The sequence below is a fragment of the Ovis canadensis genome, chromosome 22 (assembly GCF_042477335.2).
Source record: "Ovis canadensis isolate MfBH-ARS-UI-01 breed Bighorn chromosome 22, ARS-UI_OviCan_v2, whole genome shotgun sequence".
Classification (NCBI taxonomy): Eukaryota; Metazoa; Chordata; class Mammalia; order Artiodactyla; family Bovidae; genus Ovis; species Ovis canadensis.
In genome coordinates this window covers 39,333,929-39,355,283 of record NC_091266.1, presented here as the reverse complement: position 1 = coordinate 39,355,283, position 21,355 = coordinate 39,333,929, and the positions used below count along the sequence as shown (strand labels likewise).

Sequence of the window (21,355 nt, the reverse complement as noted above, 5' to 3'; positions counted from 1 at the left end):
GAGGGGGAGGAGATGTAGAGACAGGAAACGGAAGGGCGGGGTTTAGAAAGGTAGCCAATCGACGCAGAGGGCCGAACCCTTCAGGCCCGTTGAACGGTGAGGGGGAGGCGGTGTCTTCCGGCGGGATCGAGGGGCAGCAGCGTACGGTGAAGGACACAGGCTGTGGAGTTTGAACCCCTTGAAAGGTGAGTGTGGAGGGGAACATGGATTTAGACCACGCGTCTCCGCTCTGTGGGGCCGGCATGGAATCAGACTGTCTCCTGGTCCGGGCACACCGCGAGGCCTTCGCTTTGGTGGGGGCTGGCGGAGAGTGGTGGTGATTAGAAAAGGAATTAGGGAAAATGAAGGCCGGGCGTGAGTGTTCGGACAGTGACTGGGAAGCCTCGGCGCGAGGCTCCTAAAGGCCCTTAGAATGTATTTTCCAGTGGAGAAAAGGAGGCCCGCAGGGAAGGGAGGCCCCCCCAAGGTCACTCAGTGACGTAATATTGGATCAGAACTCGGACTTATGACCCCTCCTCTCGTCATAGTAATCTCTCGTCCACCGTATGCCCAAAGCAGTTTGTTTCCACCGAGCTATGCTTAGGAAGCTGTCCAGCCAGTTCCTTTAGCTGCGCTGCAGCCTTCGTCTGGTGAGTGAGTGTGGCCTGGCCCCGAGCAAGCGGCTTAGATATCTGTGTTCGGTCGGCGGGAAGCCCTTTCACTAGTAGTAGCTAGAACAGAGAGCTATAAACTCCTTGTACCAGAGGCAGCTTCTGGTACCTGAGCAGCTGTCTCTTGTGTTTGCCTCTTTTCCCGCGAGATCTCACCGTTTCAGGTAGGTGTCCAGTCAGGCCGATTAGTAGTACCGAAAAACAGAAAGTAGCGAGGCTCGTGGGTCACTTTGGGCTTTTTCTAAAGTGCTCATTTTACAGGTGAAGAGAAGCATGTAAAGATTAATTATATTTAAAAGTAGTTCGCCGGGCAGTTAGAAACAGAAGCGAAGACCCCATGGCTTAGACTTTGCCATAGGCTACGGTTTAACAGTTAGTATGGTTCTGTTTAATCTTAGGTATTTTTCATTCATGTCTTTCTCAACTGATGTATAACTCAAAAGGAAACCAAGTTTCGGTTTAATTATTCCACGAAGTACACTTAACACAAGGATTCCTGATCTTTGCCCAAAAGTAACCTGGAGTTTGCTGAGGATACTAACCGCAGTACTTACAGGCTTTGCTGCAGTTGTTTAGCGGCAACATCTCACTTACCCTTCCATCTCAGCGTTTTCTATCTCGACTAAATTGCCGCTGGTAAACTGTGCCATCCCCTACAGTCAAAATTAGTCCTCTGTGGAATATTGCAGACATCAGCCTTCCTTCTGTATTGTATAGAGGGAGATTTAAGGCACCTTAAGATTGTTTCAGTTGGATACCACATTCTGAAAATGTTTGTTAGACACAAGTTAGTGGGAATTAAGCCCTTGTTTTCTGTAGGGTTTTTCCTAGAAACCTGCCTGACACTGTTAAGAATCCAGAAATCAGTCCTGAAGATGAATGGGAAAGCATATCTTTAATAAGTTTACTAAAACCTTTAATATAAAAGCCATATCATAAAATTTTCTTTTAATGGAGATTTTCCTACTTGGACTGGACTGCACTTGCCAAGGCCTCTAAAGTGACCCAGGGAAGTTTGTAATCCTTCATTGCTACAAGAACCTTCTTGAAACAGTGTTCACAATTAAGGTCATTTGTCGAGATTTTCTTTGCCAATTCTATGCTTGTGAATGCCCCTGAAGGCCTTTGAATGGCAAACTGTAGAGTGCCGGTTTCCATAGCAGCAACTTCCTCACAGGTTTCCCCTGATTATATTTCATCAAGAGTCGGCTGAGTCACTGCCACTGCCTACCAATCTCGACCGGACCTCGACCGGCTCGTCTATGTTGCCAATCGACTCGGCGTGGCGTCGGTCGTGGTAGATAGGTGGTCATACAGACGAGTTTTCGAGTGTTGCTCTGGTGACCTTTGATGTGCCTTTATAAAAGAAGTACATGCCTATGTGAAATACATAGGCTCTATAGATGTAATCCCTTTTTCAAGTCTCCTGTATATTTAAGGGTTGTTTTTTTTTTCTCCTATATAATTACTAATCAGAGTTTGGTTTTCTGTTACTGCAGTGTTTTTCAAACTTTAACATACATTGGAATCACCTAGATGGCATATTAAAACAAATTGCTAGGCCCCTGAGTGTTTTATTCAAAAGGCCTGAGAATTTGCGTTTCCAGTGAGTTTCCATGGATGATGACAGTGTAGGGACGAAACTTTGAGAACCTTTGATGTTCTCTATAATGCCCAGAAATAGGAACTTTTAATATTGCAAGGGGGCATCTTTTCATGTCTATATTTAAAGATCTCCGTGTATTGTGTTTCCTCCCATGGGAACCATCATATATCAGTTTCCTGTAAATGCACTTATAGTTATTTCCATAAACTGTATTTCAGTTGCCATCCTTGAACCATACTACATGTTTCCACTTTATAATATTTCTATATAAGGATAAATTCCTGGTGAACAAATTGAACCAACTAGATAAAAGGATAAACTATACTCTGTCATAATTGAGTAGATATTACAGAATTGCATTTTAGGAAGGTTGTACTCCCTCCAGTTTACACTCCCTTCAGGCAGCAGAGAGACAGCTTATTCTCCCACATTCCCACTACTCCTGCTTATTATGATAAATTTATCTTTGCAGTCTGATGGTTAAATATTTGTCTCATTTCAAAAAAAAAATTTTGTCTCATTTCATATTTCCTTCACTGATCATGAGGTTTATTATGTGTTTCTTTGGCCACCTTTGTATTTTCCCTTCCCTAAGATGATTAAAATGCTTGCCCATGTTTTCTTCAGCTATTTTGGTTTCACTTTTTACATGTTTTCATCTGTTTTTGTTATAAGGAGTAAGGATTTTAGCTTCTACTCCACCACCAATAGTTAGTATGTATTAATTCCATTTGGTAATAAATAATCCCGCCTCCTCCTTCCCTTCGAGGTCCTAAATTATTTATAGGAAAAACTGTAAAAAGTGGTGTTTCAAGGTGAGCTGTTCAGTTAGTTTTTTTGGTTGTTACCCCTCTGAGAGACTTTGAAAAGTATCACAAGCTCCAGCTTTCAACTAGTCTTAAAACTGATGGAATTCCATGTACAGTGTGCTGTAAGACAGAGCCAGGAATGAAAATATCAACCAATTTTGGGTCAGAAGATGGAGTTAGAGACTACTGTGTTCTATGTGTTATTTGATATATATTCTGGAATGTTGTGTGATAGCAACCAAGACAAAAGTCCTCCTTCCAAATTCTTACCAATGTTTTTTCCATCATTTTGCTACTGCTTTCTTGGGTGAAGCATACATAAAATTTACAATACTTATATGCAATATATAATACTTATATGACTTTAATTTTAAAAAACTTTTTACTTTTAAACAGCATCCAAACCAATTTGTTGCCTTCTTTTTTTTAAAAGATTGAAATCATGGCAGGTCCAGAAGCTGATGCCCAGTTCCATTTCACTGGTATCAAAAAATATTTCAACTCTTACACTCTCACAGGGAGAATGAATGTAAGTATTAATAATACCTTTAAGTAGTTATGTTTTAGAATAATATAGATTGACAACAACTCTTGTTTGATTTTTCCTTTCTTTTTCAGTGTGTGCTGGCCACATATGGAAGTATTGCTTTGATAGTCTTATACTTCAAGTTAAGGTCTAAAAAAACTCCAGCTGTGAAAGCAACATAAACAGTAAGGAGATAATAACTTAATAACTTTGCCATTTTGATGTTAGGGTTCCCCTCCCCCACACTATAAAAGTAATGTCGTCATTGTTCAAAATCTTATTATATTCAGGAAAAAGAAAAATATTGTCCATGTCTCCATCACCCTGACAGTTTGTTAATATCTCAATTTAGCTCTTTTATATTGTATTTGTTTGGTTTCCAATGGCTATGATCCATATCTATAATTTTGCTTTATAACATATATGTTCTCTATAAATTTGAATGCATGGGTGCTCATGGATATATGATTTATTTTATATAGATGTTTCCTACTAGAATTTTTAATATAAATAACATTACAATGAATGCTTTTGAGCAAGAAGTGTTTATTCTCTTTAAGTGCCTTCTGAAAGGGACACCTAGCTTTCTCTCTCCCTCCCCACCCACCCCCCACAATGTTAAATTATGTCAGTTTCTGATTTTTGTTAGTTTGATGAGTAAAAATATTTTTTTTATGAAGTTGTATATTTTTTCCATTTGAGTATCATTTGTATTTTTAACATTCTCTGTGTTTTTAACATTTGGGACTTTGTTTTTGTAAAGATCTTGTATAAGCTCTTTTTGTAATTTTTTTTTTTGGTAGTAATTATTAATCAGCCTTTTAAATCAGTTGCAAATGCATCTTGCTTTTGAATTTTTATGTAAGCAATTCTGTCCATTTCCTTAAATCCCACCTAGACTTCATTTTCTTCTTGGTGCGACCCAATGCCCATTTGCCCTTGCTTGTGTATTTTGTTGGCAGTAGACAATGTACAGAAAACCCCAGACCTAGATTTTATCTAATGTAGCTTTCCGTGACAGAAAATTTTTTCCTCTGCTCTTAAGACCTTTTCCAGTCCCCAAATTATTGACTGTAGTGGACTGACTGCATAGCCCAAATGCAGTGATGCATGGTTTTTTCCTGACACGTAGTTTTTTTTGCCCAGTTTTTCATACTATGTGTGCACTTAGTCACTCAGTCGTGTCTGACTCTTTGCGACCCCATAGACCGTAGCCCACCAGGCTCCTCTGTTCCTGGGATTCTCCAGGCAAGGATACTAGAGTGGATTTCTTTCCATCTAAGCCACAAGGGAAACCCAGTTTTTCATATTAGGTACCTCCTTACTCTGTTTTTATAATGGGGATACTACCATCCTTCCTACTGTTTAAACTATTACTTTATGGGGGAGGGTGGAGAATGTTCCTGGGTTGGCAAAAAAGTCCATTCAGGTTTTCCTATAAGCCAAAAAACCCTGAACAAACTTTTTGGTCAATCCAGTATCTTATATACTAGGCTTTTACAACAATGTATATTTTGGATCATACTGAATTATTGATAGCTCTTTTGTTAAACATGGGAGTTTTAGATTAAATTGTTGAAAGCTGAGAAACAACTAAATTTGGGGGAGTTAATGACTCCTTTGAGACTCTAATGAATTTGCATTCAATTTCAGGGAGGTTCATAGCCTTTTACTAATAATTACTGAATGTTCTAAAAGCAGACTTGAACACATTTGTGTCTAAACTATTTTTGCTTTGTTTATAGGATTCTGAACTGTACATTATCTGTTAAGTTCCCATGCCTGAAGAAGCTAATGTCAACTCATCATGTGATACTCAATTTGTACAATAAATTATGAACCTGGAAAAGCTGGTTGTCTTTATTTACAAGATATCAAAAATATAAAAACTGTACAAAATGCAACAAAGGCAAAAAACTGGCAGTAACTTGGTCTAAATCTTTTAGTTTTCCAAAGCAAGGCTCAGTACTGGAGGTAAGCAACTGAAATGTCTGACTTCAAGTGTACTAGGTTGTATGTAGCCATTTTAGCTGAAGTAGAACATGGAAGTTAATTTCACCTGGTTTATAGAGTGTTTGGGTGCACTCAATCCAACAGGTATAAATTCAGATGTCAGTGGATGGTTGTACTTCATCTATTTCTCAGAAAGGAACTGTAGTTCATCTTAGCCAGTTAACGTACATTCCACTAATCATGAGCCAAGCAAAAATGTTAGTGGATCGTATAACATAGTACTTGAGTGCCATACAGTAACTACATTTTTACAGCAGAAACATACATGCTCATGGAATTCTTCAGCTAAAATTCAACATGGTATTATATTACTCAATTTGAATCTTGAAGCAGGATGAATTATTGAAATCAATTGATTTTTTTAACATAATAAATTAAAATAGCATTTGAACAGAAAATGCATAGTTTCCACACAATCCAAAGCACCATGAATGTCCCCTCCACAAACATAATACCTCTTATTCAACTAACGGAAATTAGTTAAATGTGGTTGCTATAGAAACGTGGAACTGTCCTGTACAGATTTTCTAAGCAGCATACTTCCAGATCCATATAGACAAAACATTCTTTGTAGCTTAAATAGTAATCACTGAGGTATTTGCTTTTAGTCTCCCTTTTTCAAACAGTAGTTTCCAAAGGTCTTTTAATACCGACGGTTTATTGAGGACTGTAAGCTCCTGCAGCTAGAACCAAGTTTCTTCGAGTAAAATGGAGGTGTACAACTGGTGTTGATTTGGTCATATATGTTCCCAACAATAACTCTTGTGAATTCTCGGGTAAATTTATATGCCCCGTGGCTGTAGTAAAGTCATCAGTCTCTACATCTTCAAATGCTTTGACAGCATCCCATAACCGTACTGTATTATCCATTGAACCTAAGCGGAAATCAAAAGGAAACCATTTAGTAGAATCTGCCATATTTAAATTTCTGAAATGTCAAGTATGCTTTATGTATTTACATTTCTGGTAAAAGAAATCTGAACAACTCTATTCCCTCTAAAGAATTTCAAGCAGTAGCTTAACCTGAGAAGTCAATATACATGGAGGTAACAATCCTGAATCATGCTAAGGAGAAGCAAAATCCAAAACAGGACTTAATTTTGCAATTTTCAACATTCAGTGCTTCCGTTAAATATACAATTGACTCTTCACCACAAAGCCAGCTCTAGTCATTTACCTGATGCCAAAATTTCACCATCTCTACTAAATCTAAGTGAACAGACTGTATCAGTGTGTCCTTTTAACTCTCCAACCATCAAACCATGTCCAATATCCCAAAGGAGTACTCTGCCATCTGTTGCTCCTGTAGCCAGGAATCTCCCATTGGGAGAAAATGTCAAGGAATGAATTGGTCCCTAAAATAAAGTCATGACAAGAATCAAAAGTAAGGTTAAAAACACCTAGGAAAATGAGACAAAAGAACTATATTAACATAAACTTGAGTGGTGTTGACAGTATCTTTAAAATGTATGTCACTAGTTAATTTTTAAACTATTTTTAATCTTAACCTTGTGTGCTGGAATAATGAAAGTTAAAATACCTTGTGTCCAGTGAATATCCTTACGCAGTTCCCATTCAGGACATCCCAGAGCCGCACAGTTCTGTCTGCAGAGCCCGTAGCAACATAATTAGAATTTGGATGGAATCTGGTACAATTCACATCAGCAAGATGGCCAGCAAATATCCGTAAAGGCTGATAGTGATCTGTAGCCCAGAGCCTTTTTAAAAAATTATTGAACACACAAGGTAATTAGTAGTTAACTCTGAAATGCCAAGTTCTATCCAAAATACAGAAACAACCATGTGAAATATTAGCGTAAGTGGGTCCCCCTCACTAGTTTACCTGAGGGAAAGGAGGACAGAATGACTTAGAGACTAATCTTTTGTGTTTTTTTAAAGCTATGCCATGTAGCTTGCAGGATCTTAGTTCCCCAACCAGGGATTTAACTAGTGCCCTCAGCAGTGAAAGCACCAAGTCCTAACCACTGGACTACCAGGGAATTCCCTAAACATTCTTAAAACAGTTAACATGGTCCAAAAGGTTTTTAATTCTATAATCCTTTAATTCTCTGAATGTACACTCTAACTCCTAGTCTAACTGCTAGAGTATTTTTCCCTCGTTTTGGCTACCACATGGTGGTTTACTCACCAAGTTGTGTCCGACTCTGCAGCCCCATACACTGAAGCCACCAGGCTATTCTGCACGGGATTTCCCAAGCAAGAATAACTAGAGTGGGTTGCTACTTCCTTCTCCAAGGGATCCTCCCAACCCAGGGATCAAACCCGGGTCTCTGGCATTGCAGGCAGATTCTTTACTAATTGAGCCACAAGGGAAGCCCCCAGTGGTGGGGGGGGAGGGGAGCGACCACAAATAATTTCAAACCCAAGCTACCTCATCCTGAACTTTTAAAGATATGACAGGGAAAGGGCTCACAGTGGCCGCAAAAGACAAGGTTTAGTATCCACTTGGGGAAGGGGAGGGCATGGACTCTTGGTGTAGACATGATTGCAGACAGAAATATTTCTGTCCCAAATTAGTTTTCAGATGACATACCAATGCTGACATTCTCAAAAAGCTGATAATAACAGAAGTGAAAATAAGTTGGCTGGGGTTTGTAATTCCCAACAAGAAACCATTCTGTTCGTTGAACAGGCCCAGTCCTAAGCTCATAATGTTCTTACCGAGCTACTCTGTCATGGCCCCCTGATACAAAATAATATCCATATGGAGAAAACTGTGTGTCCCACACTGGATAGTTGTGTCCTTTATATCCCACCAAGCAAGTAAATGTTTGAAGACTCCACAATCTAACAGTTCCATCCTCTGAAGAGGAGAGCAGGTAGTTCCTGAGAAAAGAGAAGGTAACGTATTTGATTCCTAGAATAACTTAGTTACCTGTCCAGTTTCTCTGTATGTTTGTATATGTTAAATATAGGTAACTGACTACTACATCTCAGTTTTAATTTATGCCTGAAATTCACAGTAGATAACAAGAGTTGAAAGTACTAATGTTGGCCATGACACTACATCCACTGAGCACCTACTGAATAAGCTTAGGTTTTTTAAAAAACAGTATCTATTAAGAAAATCACAGTTCTTTGGAAAAAAACAAAACAAAACAAGGGGTAATGACAAAAAGTATGGTCAAATCAGGTCACCTGAAAAAGGCTTCTACTCTAAGTTTCGTAAAGATGAAAATCTTTATGAACGATTTTGGACTGAAAGCAATAAGACATAGATGGTATTACAAAACAAATACCCTCCCCATATTGCTATAGAATATTAAGAGATCATGAAAAATAAACATTTTCATGGGTTTCTAATTCCCTTATCAGTATTAGTTCTTTTGATTATACAAAGATAAATCTTCAGTTGATAGGTAATATGCCTTTAATAGCAGGAATCTGTTGTGAATTTGGAGATGACAGAAGACTGCTGCTGCTGCTGCTGAATTGTTTCAGTCATGTCCGACTCTGCGACCCCACAGACGGCAGTCCACCAGGCTCCCCCGTCCCTGGGATTCTCCAGGCAAGAACACTGGAGTGGGTTGCCATTTCCTTCAATGCATGAAAGTGAAAAGTGAAAGTGAAGTCGCTCAGTCGTGTCCAACTCTTAGCGACTCCATGGACTGCAGCCTACCAGGCTCCTCGGTCCATGGGATTTTCCAGGCAAGAGTACTGGAGTGCGGTGCCGTTGCCTTCTCTGCAGAAGACAGCAGTAGCCACCAAACACATAGCAGGAACCCAAAGAAGCAATCCTCAACCCCTATAGGAGTTACACAAAACTAAAGCTAATTTTTATAACCAGCAAACCCTGAAGTTATGGATCCTGATTTTGTAAATTTAGCTACTATACACCAGTACCCCAAGATGAATTAGCAGAGGGCAAGATTCTAAAAGATAATGAATGATAGGCAACCATGGGATTTTTCTTATTTTCCCCAACATTTGCATAATGTTTCTAGTAGTTAACTTTCACATAACACATATATATTTCATATAACTTTCATTTAATCTCAATTAATCTAGCAATATTTAATTCTTATAGTTTGTATTTTACCTATCTGGACTGAAGCTGGCTCCATAGACGGGACCACTGTGACCATACAAGATCTTCAGTTCACTTGCTGTTTTCTCATCCATGATTCTTTCTAAGACATCATCAGATTCTTTATCTATCAGGCTAAGATCTAAAATGATCCAGAAATATTACTTTAAAAAAATACATTTATTAAAACAATTTAAGGCAATTATTTAATATATCAGAGTTTAGGAGAAGAACTAACATTTGAACTGTTCCTCCTACTTACCAATCACTATGCTAATGCCTTTAAATTAGGTGCTATCATTTCAGGGTACAAGAGAAGAAAGTGAGGTTCAGAACACTTAATAACATGCCAAAGTGCACACAGCTACTTAGCCTTGGAACTAGGGCTGAAACTCAATTTATCCACTAGATCACAATGTTTTATAAAATAAAACTACAGAAATATTAAAATAAATTATTGAGCATGTGTTATCTTGTTTAAACAATACAACTAGCAAGAAACTTTAAAATGTAACCCTGATCTTAGTTCATTTTAGCCATTTTTATGGCTAAAACAGAAAAGTACTCTCCCAGTATTTAAGACTCTTTTTTTTTTTTAATTTACAAACAAACAATCATAAAATGTTAGATTTTTAACTTCAGGGAGTTTTCTAGCCTAATGCCCTCATTCTACAGATGAGAAAACTGAAGACCAGAGAAATTAAATCAGTCTAGCACCCCAGTCTCCTGATTGCCACTCCAATACACTTTTCACTGTTGGGAATGTTGTTAACAATTTGACTTGAAGTAAAATCAAGTGAAATTCTGCTAAGATCACAATGTTCTGGTATATTCCATAGAATAAAGATTGGTGTAACCTAATGATGAATTTGTATCCTAACAGGTCATCTCAGTTACCTGCTGCTTGTTTGACACTACGAAGCTTTTTGGGTGTCACAGACCACACTCTGACAGTTGAATCTGCAAAACCTCCAGCGATCAAACTAGAATCATCAGTGACATCCACTGCAGTGAGACCCTACCAATTAAAAAATACATACTAAACAATACTGTTTTAGGGGAAAAAAATCATAATCACATCTGAGAGAACACATAATGACAGCTATTTTTCTTCACATAATAGATCATTTGAGATTTCATTCTCTTTTGAAATTCACTGTTCAAATACACTTATATTGAGAACATGTCATAATTTACTTTTTGCTCTCCAAATTTGGAATGCATATATAAACAGTTTTTTTTTTATTTTATTTTTTAATTGGAAGAAAATTACAACGTTGTGTTGGTTTCTGCCGTACAATGCAAATCAGCCATAATTATAGTACAAAGTATATGTAATTATTTTTGTACTTCACTAAATATATCCTCAGCAGTCTATTATAAAAAGTCTATAAGGATATAAAGAATTCTTATTAAAAATTTAAGTAAGTACTTAAGTTCAGAGAGCTGAACCACATAGCTTCCTCCTTTTTCAAAGGTTAGCAGAATTCTGATCAGTGAAACAAAGGATACATACAAACAAAATTCTGGTACCAAAAGGTTGCTAAAGGTCTTTTAAACACTTTCTTCTATCTATTCTGAGCAATGTCCAATTCTTTTCTAACTGCTATCTTGAAGCCGTATCTATATCAAGACTTCAAATAAGAAAACTTCATTTTAGTTAAGACATCTAAGCTACTTTTAATGGTTAATCACCATTTTCCATGACTCTCCCAATTTTCTCCCAGAAACTACCCAATTATTTTACCAACCTGGTAAGCATTGAGGAATGTATAGAAACAAATAGAAGGTAAACAGTCTGGCCCCAGGCGTACTCGTTTTGTGGTTTCTTTCATATTCATTATCTTATCCAATTTATCTGAATCTTTCAACTCAGGAAGAGGGATTCTGTGAAAGAAAAACAAACTGGAAATTACTCTGAATATTAAAAAACTGGAACCATCTATAACATCGTCTTACACTTACACACATGTTCCTGAGGTTTTTCCCTCACCTGTTTTGAGGTGGAGCATTAGGATCTTGTTTTTTACTTTTGGATCCAATACTATCTTTTTTAGGCTTCTTTTTTTTAGGTTTTCCTTCTTCATTTTCTCCTTCTTCATCCTCATCATCCAAAGGCACCTCAATTTCTGGCTCTTTTAATAAGCCAAAAAATACCTACAAGTCAAGAGAGTCAATTTTTTAAAATCACTTTTTTGTTTCTTGATACATCTTTTTAGTATCTTGATAGGAATCACAATTATAATAGGGTCATTTATATCCTGAAACCGATTCTGTACTTGTCTACCCAGTAGACAGTCTCTCCTTCTCCCTTACTGACAGAACCCTGATTTTGTTGGAGCAGCAGCATGCTCAGTTAAAATCATTTCTGTTCCCAGGCTCCCTTGCAGCTGAGAATGGCCATATCGTATCATTCTTGCCAATAAACGCATACACAAACATACTGGGTGGTGTTTTAGAAATACTGTTTTCCTCATAACCAGGGAGATTCAGCAGGTATATCCTCCCCCTTCTGCCTTCCTGGAATACAGCTGCAAAGTTGGAGCTACAATAGCCACCTATGAACACAATGAAGAAAGCCACATTCTGAAGGTGGCTCAGCAGGAAGTATAAGGAGCCAGGGCCCTTGATGACAGTTCTCCTGGTGGAGTTCTCACACCAGCCCGGGAGGGCCTTCCTCTTTAATTCATTTTATGTGAAGAAAAAAACCTTACGTGTTTCATCCAGTGTAATCAGGGTTCTGTTAAATGCAACCATTCTCAAATCCTCACTAATATACACATCATCCTTAGAACATGAAACTTAGTATACAGTGTAAAATTATCCCCAAACTAGCTGTAAGAAAAACGTGTAAATTATGTAGATGGAAATGCAACAAGTTTTCATAATCTGCATTACATAGTTCTTATTCCCATACCTTTGATTTGTTTGCCTCTCGTTTAGCCTCTCCTGCCAAACTTCCCACCATCGCATCTATCTGTTGCTTACTACGCGGCATCCCATCAAAGATGTCAATGTAGAGGTGCTCCTGAACTATGTTCCATATCTGATTGTTCTGTTTCTCCTGAAGATGCCTCTTCAAGAGTTGGTACGAGTCTCGGGAAATACGCAGAACAAATTTACTTGTTCGAAAATCCAACATGGTCTCATTCCCTTTCATGTGTTCCTTTTTGGTAAGACTAGATAATACTCGTAGGTCATCCTGGTAATAACATTCCTGATCTCCATGGAACCTGTTTCAGTGATTTTAAAAAGGCATTTTTCAATGTAATCATTAAGGGATCTGCCTCTCCCCCATATATTTATAAACATCCCAGAATACTTTCAACGTAGTAGTTTGAATAATCCTGGACTAAGTGGTAGAATCAGAAGTAACACAATTCAAAATGATTACAATTCAGCTCTGAATTCATCCTAAAAACGACCAAGTTAATTCTCTAGTGAAATGCATCATAAACATTTTGAGGGAATTTGAAATAAACACCATAGATAAATGAAAGATAAGATATCCACCACTGGTGGACAGTCACATTTGAATGCCACCATTGGCAGAGATTTGAAAATGTTAGAATCTTATGTTCTCTCAAAACCCATTTTTTAAAACTTTTTATTATAGGAAATTTCAAACACATACTAAATTAGAAACTAATATAATAAACTCAACATACCTATCACTCAGCCTCTCAACAATAATCAATGCATGACATTCTCACAAAACGCATCATTTTTAGTGATTTCTTATATGCTTAATATCAGATATAAATATTAAACATCAGTACTTTAATAACACGACTAAAGAACAAGAATATGTTGATATGAAAGAGAAAACACTCCCATTTACTCACCATTACCAAAGGCAATTATAGAAAGCTTTCAGCTTTGGTGCCAATTGCTAAATTTAAATGTACTTTTGTTTCTACAAATCTTAATTATTCTAATAATATAAAATGTAAAAATCATACAATAACATTCACAAAGAGCAGCAAACAATGCAAAAACATTTAGAAAACAAATGATTAAAGATATTAGGACTTTAGCTCTGACACATAGCCAATAGATCCCTAATCTGTTACCTGTGTTAGCCTAGCATGACTCATCAAGATATGAATCAAGAGTTTCTAAGATGTGAATGAAATTAGAAATCTCAGCCTCTTAATTTTTGTATTAGTCTCTGCCGATAACCTCATCTGAGCATGGGGTCCTGGCACGGGCTGAGACTGTTCATGACAAGGACACACAGAGTCAGTCCCTATGATATCCCAGCTTCCTAGGTGAGGAGATGGCTACACCATCAGACTGGAAGAGGAAGAGGCTTTTTGAGGACAGTTCATGCATGCCTGCCAAGTCACTTCAGTCATGTCCAACTCTCTGCATGCTATGGACCGCCACCCGCCAGGCTCCTCTGTTCATGGGACTCTCCAGGCAAGAATACTGGAGTGGGTTGCCATGCCTTCCTCCAGGGTATCTTCCCTACCCAGAGATCAAACGAGCATCTCATATCTCCTGCACTTGCAAGATGGGTTCTTTACCACTAGCACCACCTGGGAAGCCCTTCTGATGACAGGACTGTAGGAAAAATTAGCTTAGAAATTCTGTCACCATCAGCCTTTTCTTTCAAAAACACAGAGCTACACAATGTCATGTGACAGCCTGGATGGGAGGGGAGTTTGGGTACATGTATACAGATGACTGAGTCCCTTCACTGTTCACCTGAAACTATCACAACTTTGTTTGCTAATCGACTATACCCCAATACAAAATAAAAAGTTAAAAAAAAAAACAAAACACTGAGCTATCAAACATTTGCTTTACATACCTTCTATTAGGCATTGTAGAATAATGAATGAACATAACGGCACAGAAGCCAGGAATCCTGGGTTCTATCATTCCTCTATCACCACTACCTGTGTTACCACTACCTATGCCCTAGCTTCTGGGTCTACAGCTTGAAATGAAGAACTCTCATTCAAACTGTTAGGCACACCTCCATCTTAAACACTCCTCTTCTCTGGCTTCCATAACTCAGCACTCTCCTGGTTTTCTTTCTGCTTCTCTGGCCTCTCCTTTCATCTCTCTTCTACATGGTAGTCTCTTCTACTCTTTTTATTAATCTTCTCCTCCAAACGTTGGAGTTCCCTGAGGTGCAGGTCTAGCCCTCCCACTGACTTATTTCTATTTCATACTCCTTCCTAGACAATCTTGGTTTCCGTGGTGGCACAGACAGTAAAGAATCTGCAATGTGGGAGAGCCAGGTTCGATCCCTGGGTCAGAAAGATCCCCTGGAAAAGGAAATGGCAACCCACTCCAGTATTCTTGCCTCGGAAATCCCATAGACAGAGGAGTCTGGCAGGCTACAGTCCATGGGGTTGCAAAGAGTCGGACATGACTGAGCGACTAACACTTTCAAATAATCTCATCCCTATCCATCAATATTGCACACGACTCCAATTTATGGCTCTAGCCCCTGCCTCTTCTCTAAGCCCAGACACTTATATAGCCTCCATCTATCAACCTGACATCTCTTAAATGAGTCAAAGGCATAAACAAATCTGAACTCAAGATTATTCTACAATCTGACAAACCCTGCCCTCTTCCAGGGTTTTCTAAGTGAAGAGCATCCCTATCCAGCTAACGGAGCCAGATACCCAGGGATTACCAATTACACTTTTATCTCCCTTACATTTGTATCTAATCCTTCACCAAGTGTTTCATAAATATGTCTACTGCCCTTCACCAACACTATCACCCCCAGTCCAGTGTTTCTCAACATGGGTGCTACTAGTATTTGGGGCAGAACAATTCTTTGCCAAGTGTGACTACCTGCACATATTGGAACTTTTGGTTTCCCTAAGACACCTGATCCTCCAGTCAAGTTGATACAACCACCAAAAATACCTCCAGTTCCAAATAGCCAGGAAGGAGGAATAATATTACACTCAGTTGAGAATCACTACAATAACTTCCAAAATAATCGGTCTATGATCACTTCATCCCCCCAATCATTGTTTGCCCCAACATAAAGGTCCTTTCAAAACATAAAATCTAATAAAGCATGGTTCTTCAACAACTTCTGTAGCAAACAGCAAAGATGTCTGTCCCCAGATATTCATTTCTTTCTTTCTTCCTCCACAATAAAACACCGGAATACTAGCTGAGCACACAGACATCTAGGTAAAGACCATATTTCCTACCTTCCTTGGCCAATGACTAATGACATAAAAAAGGGAGAAATACTTGTAACTTCCAGGAAGGATGTGCACCCTCCCTGCTCACTCGAACACTTATCTGATTTCTCAGAGCTGGAGAGTCACCATGTACCACAGTGGAAACTGCATGACAAGGATGTTAGCACTACATGATCAAGAGACACAAAGGACTCCATACCAGTCCTAGAATGCCTTCCATCATGAGAGAGAGAAACAGAATTTTATTATACTCAAGCCTATACTGTTTGGGGTTCTAGTCACTCTCATGTAATCTAATCCTAACACAGCTTCATACTGCTCTTAGTAGCAGCAGCAGTGCGTGTATGCTTAGTCGTGTCCAACTCTTTGCACCCCCATGGACTGTAGCACACCAGGACCTCTGTCCATATGATTTTCCAGGCAAGAATACTGGAGTGGGTTGCCATTTCCTCCTCCAGGAGATCCGACCCAGGGATTAAACCTGTGTCTCCTGCATTGCAGGTGAATTCTCTACTGCTCTTAGAAGCAAAAATAAAATTTTTATTTAGGCAGCTATTGTTTGATTTTTCAGTGAATCTCAGCCAAATCTAATCCCACCCAATATGACTAACTACTGATCTTAGGGTAAACAAAGACCCTCAACATGGCCTAAGAACCTGCCTGTCCCAGCCACTAACCAACCATCAAGCTTCATGTAGTACCAAACCCCACCCCCCATACTCTGCTCCAGCCACACTAGCCTTCTTTCACCTCGGGGCCTACCATGATCCTTCCTGCCACAGGGCTGTCACACAAGTTTTTCCCTTTTCTCTTCCTCTGGTTAACTCCTCTCCAGTCTTCAGATCCTATCTCAAACATCACCTCTAGGAGCCTTTCCTGACTTCAACAAGATCAAACCCTTCATTTTAAGTTTAGCAGAGGCACCAGGTACCTCTCCTTCATAAAGTATTTTTCGAGTTGCAATCTGACATTTGTGTAGTTACAGATGTATATAAACATTTTGTGTGTGTGTGTATATATATAGCTATATATACATATTTTTTATAAATTCACATACTTCTCAAAGAATGATTTTGCTTCATTCTCATGTTGATTGTAGACTAGTTCCAAATACATGTGTACAAATAGGGGATAAAAGAGTTGGGATAGTTCTGCCCGATGGCAGTCCAAGGAACATTCAATGAAGTGTTTCAGTCCGCTATAGTATTCTTCATACATCGTGGGGTCTCCCTGTTGGCTGTAGGCTGAGAGCACGGCACTGACATCTGGCTGGTCTTCCACAGCTACACTTCCAACTGTTTAAAAAATGAAAAATAACTTCAAGAAAATGACCTGACAAGCACCAAAAGACTAAGGCTGTTTTGTTAAGGTCCAGAGGAGAACTGTTTCACAGATGTTTGTCCCTCTCCTCTCAAACACTCTTCCCCGACACAATCACAAAATCTTTTAATGGGATTCAGTTTGTTTCAGTTACCCATCCAACACGTCTTTGGTTTGTCCACATCTTAAAATAAAAATTTTCAGATCAACAGCAAAAAGATTCAGCATTTTTCCTAGAGCTTCACTATTTTAAAAAAACAAATTTTATAAAACATGGTATGTGCAAATCAAACAACGGTATTACTCTTCTCTCAAGGCTCAGTGCAAATGGCACTCACCACCACAAAGCCATGCCCTGGAGTAACATTCCCAGCCCTCTGAGCTACCTGAGTATTTTATAACTTTTCAGCAACATATCTTATCCTGTGTTACCTTCACGTATGTCCATCTATCACTCCCTATAAAATACAACCATGTTAATGGTGGGAAGAACTTGCCTTTTATATTTCCAAAAGATAAATCTATTTTATATGCTTAAAACAATTTCCATAACCACCATTTCAAGGCAAAAAGCATGAGTATTTATTTGTAATATTTCAATACCAAACGATACATCTGTCAATCAAATGAGGGTTTGTGGGAAATTTTTTTTAAGTTGTGATTACAGTACTGTTATGCTCTTTACTGCACAAATTTTCAGTTTTTTTGGTTACTATGATGGCCTCTTTTCCTTTCTATTGGTTTCTCAGTTACAATCTGAAGGTCAAGTTTCTAAAGAGATGAGAGATTATAGCAAAATAATCAACCACATAATTCATCCATCTTATAGTTCATTCCCAAATTCAGATTCAAAAAAGATTCCTCTCAATCACATTTGCACACAGTTCTACTTATGGGTTACAGCGCTTATTCATACCTCACTCCTGGAAATGCTGCCAAGATTAGGTCTCATAAACACAGGTTAATTTGGCAAGAGGCTCTACAATGGGTAATTTAATTCAATAAACATTTTTTACTGGCTCAGGATCACCTTTGAAACTTTATGTTGTATATGACTTTTACTGCATGGACTTTTTGACAACAGTTGCTGAAGAAAAAGGGGAGCGGGAGCCTCAGGTGTCAGGGATAGGTACTTGGCATAAACTTGTCAGTGCCAGACATTTTACATATATATGAATCTCACAATAACCCGTTTAATAGAAGGAAAAAAACTCTCAAGCTTAGGAAGAGTAACAATCAGCATCACACAAGTAAAAGCAACAGAGACAGAAACTGAAGTCCAATACCTGTTCCTAAATGAATGGGTCTCAAACCTTGCCATAGATCAACATCTCTTGGAAGCATTTTTTTTTTAATCCTTAGAATATTTATTTATTTTTGGCTGCGTTGGATCTTACTAGCGGCTCCGAGGATTTTTCCTTGCCGCATGCGGGCTCAGTAGTTGCAGAGCGCGGGCCTAGTTGCCCCACGCTTGAGAGATCTTAGTTCCCTACCACGTTCCCACATGCCCTGCGTTGGAAGGCAGATTCTTTTTTTTTTTTTAGTTTTTTATTTTTTAAATTTTAAAATCTTTAATTCTTACATGCGTTCCCTAACCACTGGACCACCAGGGAAGTCCCTGAAGCATTTATTTGAAAATGCAGATTCCCAAACTCCACCTTCACAGGATCTGATTCACTACGTCTGAAGTGATGCCCAGGAATCTGCATTTCTCTAAAAGATTTGATACCAATGGTATTTAGCCTATATTTTGAGAAAGACTGGCTTCACTATGTACCACCACTCTCTGGCTGTGCGGTCCAAAGCAAATACCTTGGCCTTTCTCGGTCTGGTTTCTCATCTCTAAAATAGAAGTACTGTCTACCTCACAGTGGAACTGTGAAAATTAAGATAAACAACACAAAATATTTATAGTAAAAGTACGCTAGTACAAATAATGTTGCTGCATCCCTGCCCAAAGCTCAAGAGCCCAAATAAGAACCAAAAGCCTGAAAGTTCCCGCCTCTCCGCGCCCACCGTCCCCATACATCCTTCGGCTCAATAGCTCTCCACAGCCTCTCGCTGGAACTGACAGCTCGGAAGAGGGTTTGACTGCGCAGCCGGCGCACTAGGGAAAGGGGCGGGCATGTGGCCCTAGAGGCGGGCCCAGGAAATTCAAAACAAGCCCGCAGAGGTGCAGGCCTGCCAGCCTCTGCCTTCCCGGCTCACTCCCCGCCGTGCCGGTCCTGCCTACCCCGGACCCAGCGGCTCACCTTTACCCGGAGCCACAGAACCTGTCGCTAAGCCCGAGACGGCGGCGGACCCCGAAGCGCCGCTGACTGGAGGATCCGGGGCCGAAGGGCCGGGCGCCGAGGCGGTGACCCGGCTAAGAAGCGCGCTGGCTGTCTCAGCGCCGGCGCTGTCTGCCTCTCCCGGGGCTCCGGAGCCCGCCACTGCCTCCTCCAGCAGCCGGGCCTCACGGCGCAGCGCTTCTTCGGCCTCGCGGAGGTTGCTCTGCCGTAGAAACTGCAGCACGGCGAGCAGAGTCTGTCGGTCGTGGGGAGCGCTGGCCTCCGGAGCAGCGGCGGGCACCGGGGCCGCCCCCGCCGGTGCAACGGCGGAGACAGCCACCGAGGGTTTGGGGGTCCCACCATCCCCGCCGGCCGACGACGCCGCCGCAACGTTCCCGCCGCCGCCGTTGGGGCCGCTGTTGGTTGTGCCGCCGCCACCCTCGCCAGCGCCGTCCCCCGCCTGCGGAGGTAGCAGCGTCGGCGGTCCCTCAGGCTCTAACTTCACCGCCACCTCCGTCTGCTCCTCTGCCAGCGCCGCCATCTTGCGGCTGAGCCACCTCGCGCCGTCAAGCGTGATTGCGTTTTCGCCACATGGAGGGCGGGGAGGAGCGTTTTACGACATCTCTGGAGGGCAATTTACGGCAGTAGGAGGGGCGATAAAGAAGGAGAAAAAGGAATCGCAGCAAGAGCAACTTTCAAAAGTGAGTGGCAAAAAGGCAGGAAGTGGGACGTCGGGGCAGCCTCTTGCATTTGCCGGATAATAGTTACATTTATTACAGACCAGCTATTTTTCAGGCACTGCGATGGACGTTTTACATTATGTGACCTTTTATTCAGCAGTCATATAAAGTACCATTATTCTCACGATACAGATGACTGAATCAAGACCTAAAGACATTTTTAAAATGCCAAAGTCACACAGGAGGAAAGCGTCAAGATTCAAAACCAGGTCTTTATCTTAAAAGCATATATCATTTACCAGACGGAGGCTTCTGAGTTACTGGTAATGTTTATATTTTTTTCTGGATGGCGGTTACTTTTCTTTTTCCCATTTATGCCTTATAAAAATTAATTGGGCTGCAAGCTCACGTTTTGTGAACTTTACGCATATATGTTATATTTCAATAAAAAGTTTTTAAGAACCTGAATTTTGTGATTGTGAAATGTGTATATGCTGTATTCGTGCTGTGTTAACCATTATTACAAGCAGGCCGCATTTTAGTTGTATATTTTAAAACAGTATGTGCCATTTTGCAACATGCTTCATAGGTTTAAAAGCACTGCTGCATGTTTGAGGACTTACGTTGTGGCTCAGACGGTAAAGAATCTGCGCTGCATATTTGGTCTCCTTTGACTCTCACAACGGTATGAGATAGGTGCAGACAAGAAAAGTGAACTTGGGACATGGGGAAGATCGAGTTATGTGAGGATTAAATAAGATAGAGTCCGTGTGGTCGCAAAGAGTCGGACACCACTGGGCAACTGAACTGAACTAAACACATAATAAATAACTATTGGTTATTTTTACTGAACCTTAAGCGGTGTTCTGCAAATGTTTCCTAAGAAAGTCTAATCATGACATACATGGTGATCTCAAGACTGAAATATAAAACTAGTGGAATTTGACATAATGTAAGATTATGAAACATGGGTAGGGGCAAGGGCAGAGAGGGGGGAGGAGATGAGCGTTTAAGTTGTTCAGTTTCTTGCTTTACTAGCAGTTGCACCTTCCTCTGCATCTCATCACTTTTCTCTATGAATTTGTATTTCCCGGAAGGTATCAGCTACCTTGTCTACCCAGAAGGAGAGGCTAAAGCCTAGCATTGGTAAAAGGTGAAGGATGCACCCAAAACAAGAAAACCTGTGATGTGTTGGCCCCATCACTCCCTGTTTATCAACATACATGCACACGTGCACACACACATATC

The 21,355-nt window shown here is 40.0% G+C and overlaps 2 protein-coding genes across 2 annotated transcripts; one reads left to right on the top strand and one right to left on the bottom strand.

Moving 5' to 3' along the window:
- The first annotated feature begins 73 nt into the window (after nt 1–73).
- On the top strand, nt 74–5,440 carry ATP5MK (ATP synthase membrane subunit k). The gene is made up of 4 exons (XM_069566999.1): nt 74–185; nt 3,499–3,594; nt 3,684–3,776; nt 5,337–5,440. Exons 2-3 carry the CDS (start codon nt 3,508–3,510, stop codon nt 3,771–3,773), a joined length of 177 nt encoding a protein of 58 aa, XP_069423100.1. The 5' UTR covers nt 74–185; nt 3,499–3,507; the 3' UTR covers nt 3,774–3,776; nt 5,337–5,440.
- On the bottom strand, nt 5,425–20,569 carry TAF5 (TATA-box binding protein associated factor 5). Its single transcript, XM_069566998.1, has 11 exons — nt 19,410–20,569; nt 16,895–17,132; nt 12,570–12,885; nt 11,646–11,809; nt 11,404–11,539; nt 10,550–10,670; nt 9,665–9,794; nt 8,287–8,451; nt 7,145–7,322; nt 6,782–6,959; nt 5,425–6,479 (listed from the first exon to the last, which is right to left on the bottom strand). The coding sequence occupies exons 1-11, from the start codon at nt 19,966–19,968 to the stop codon at nt 6,262–6,264; spliced, it is 2,403 nt and encodes an 800-aa protein (XP_069423099.1). The 5' UTR covers nt 19,969–20,569; the 3' UTR covers nt 5,425–6,261.
- Between the last annotated feature and the right edge of the window lie 786 nt (nt 20,570–21,355).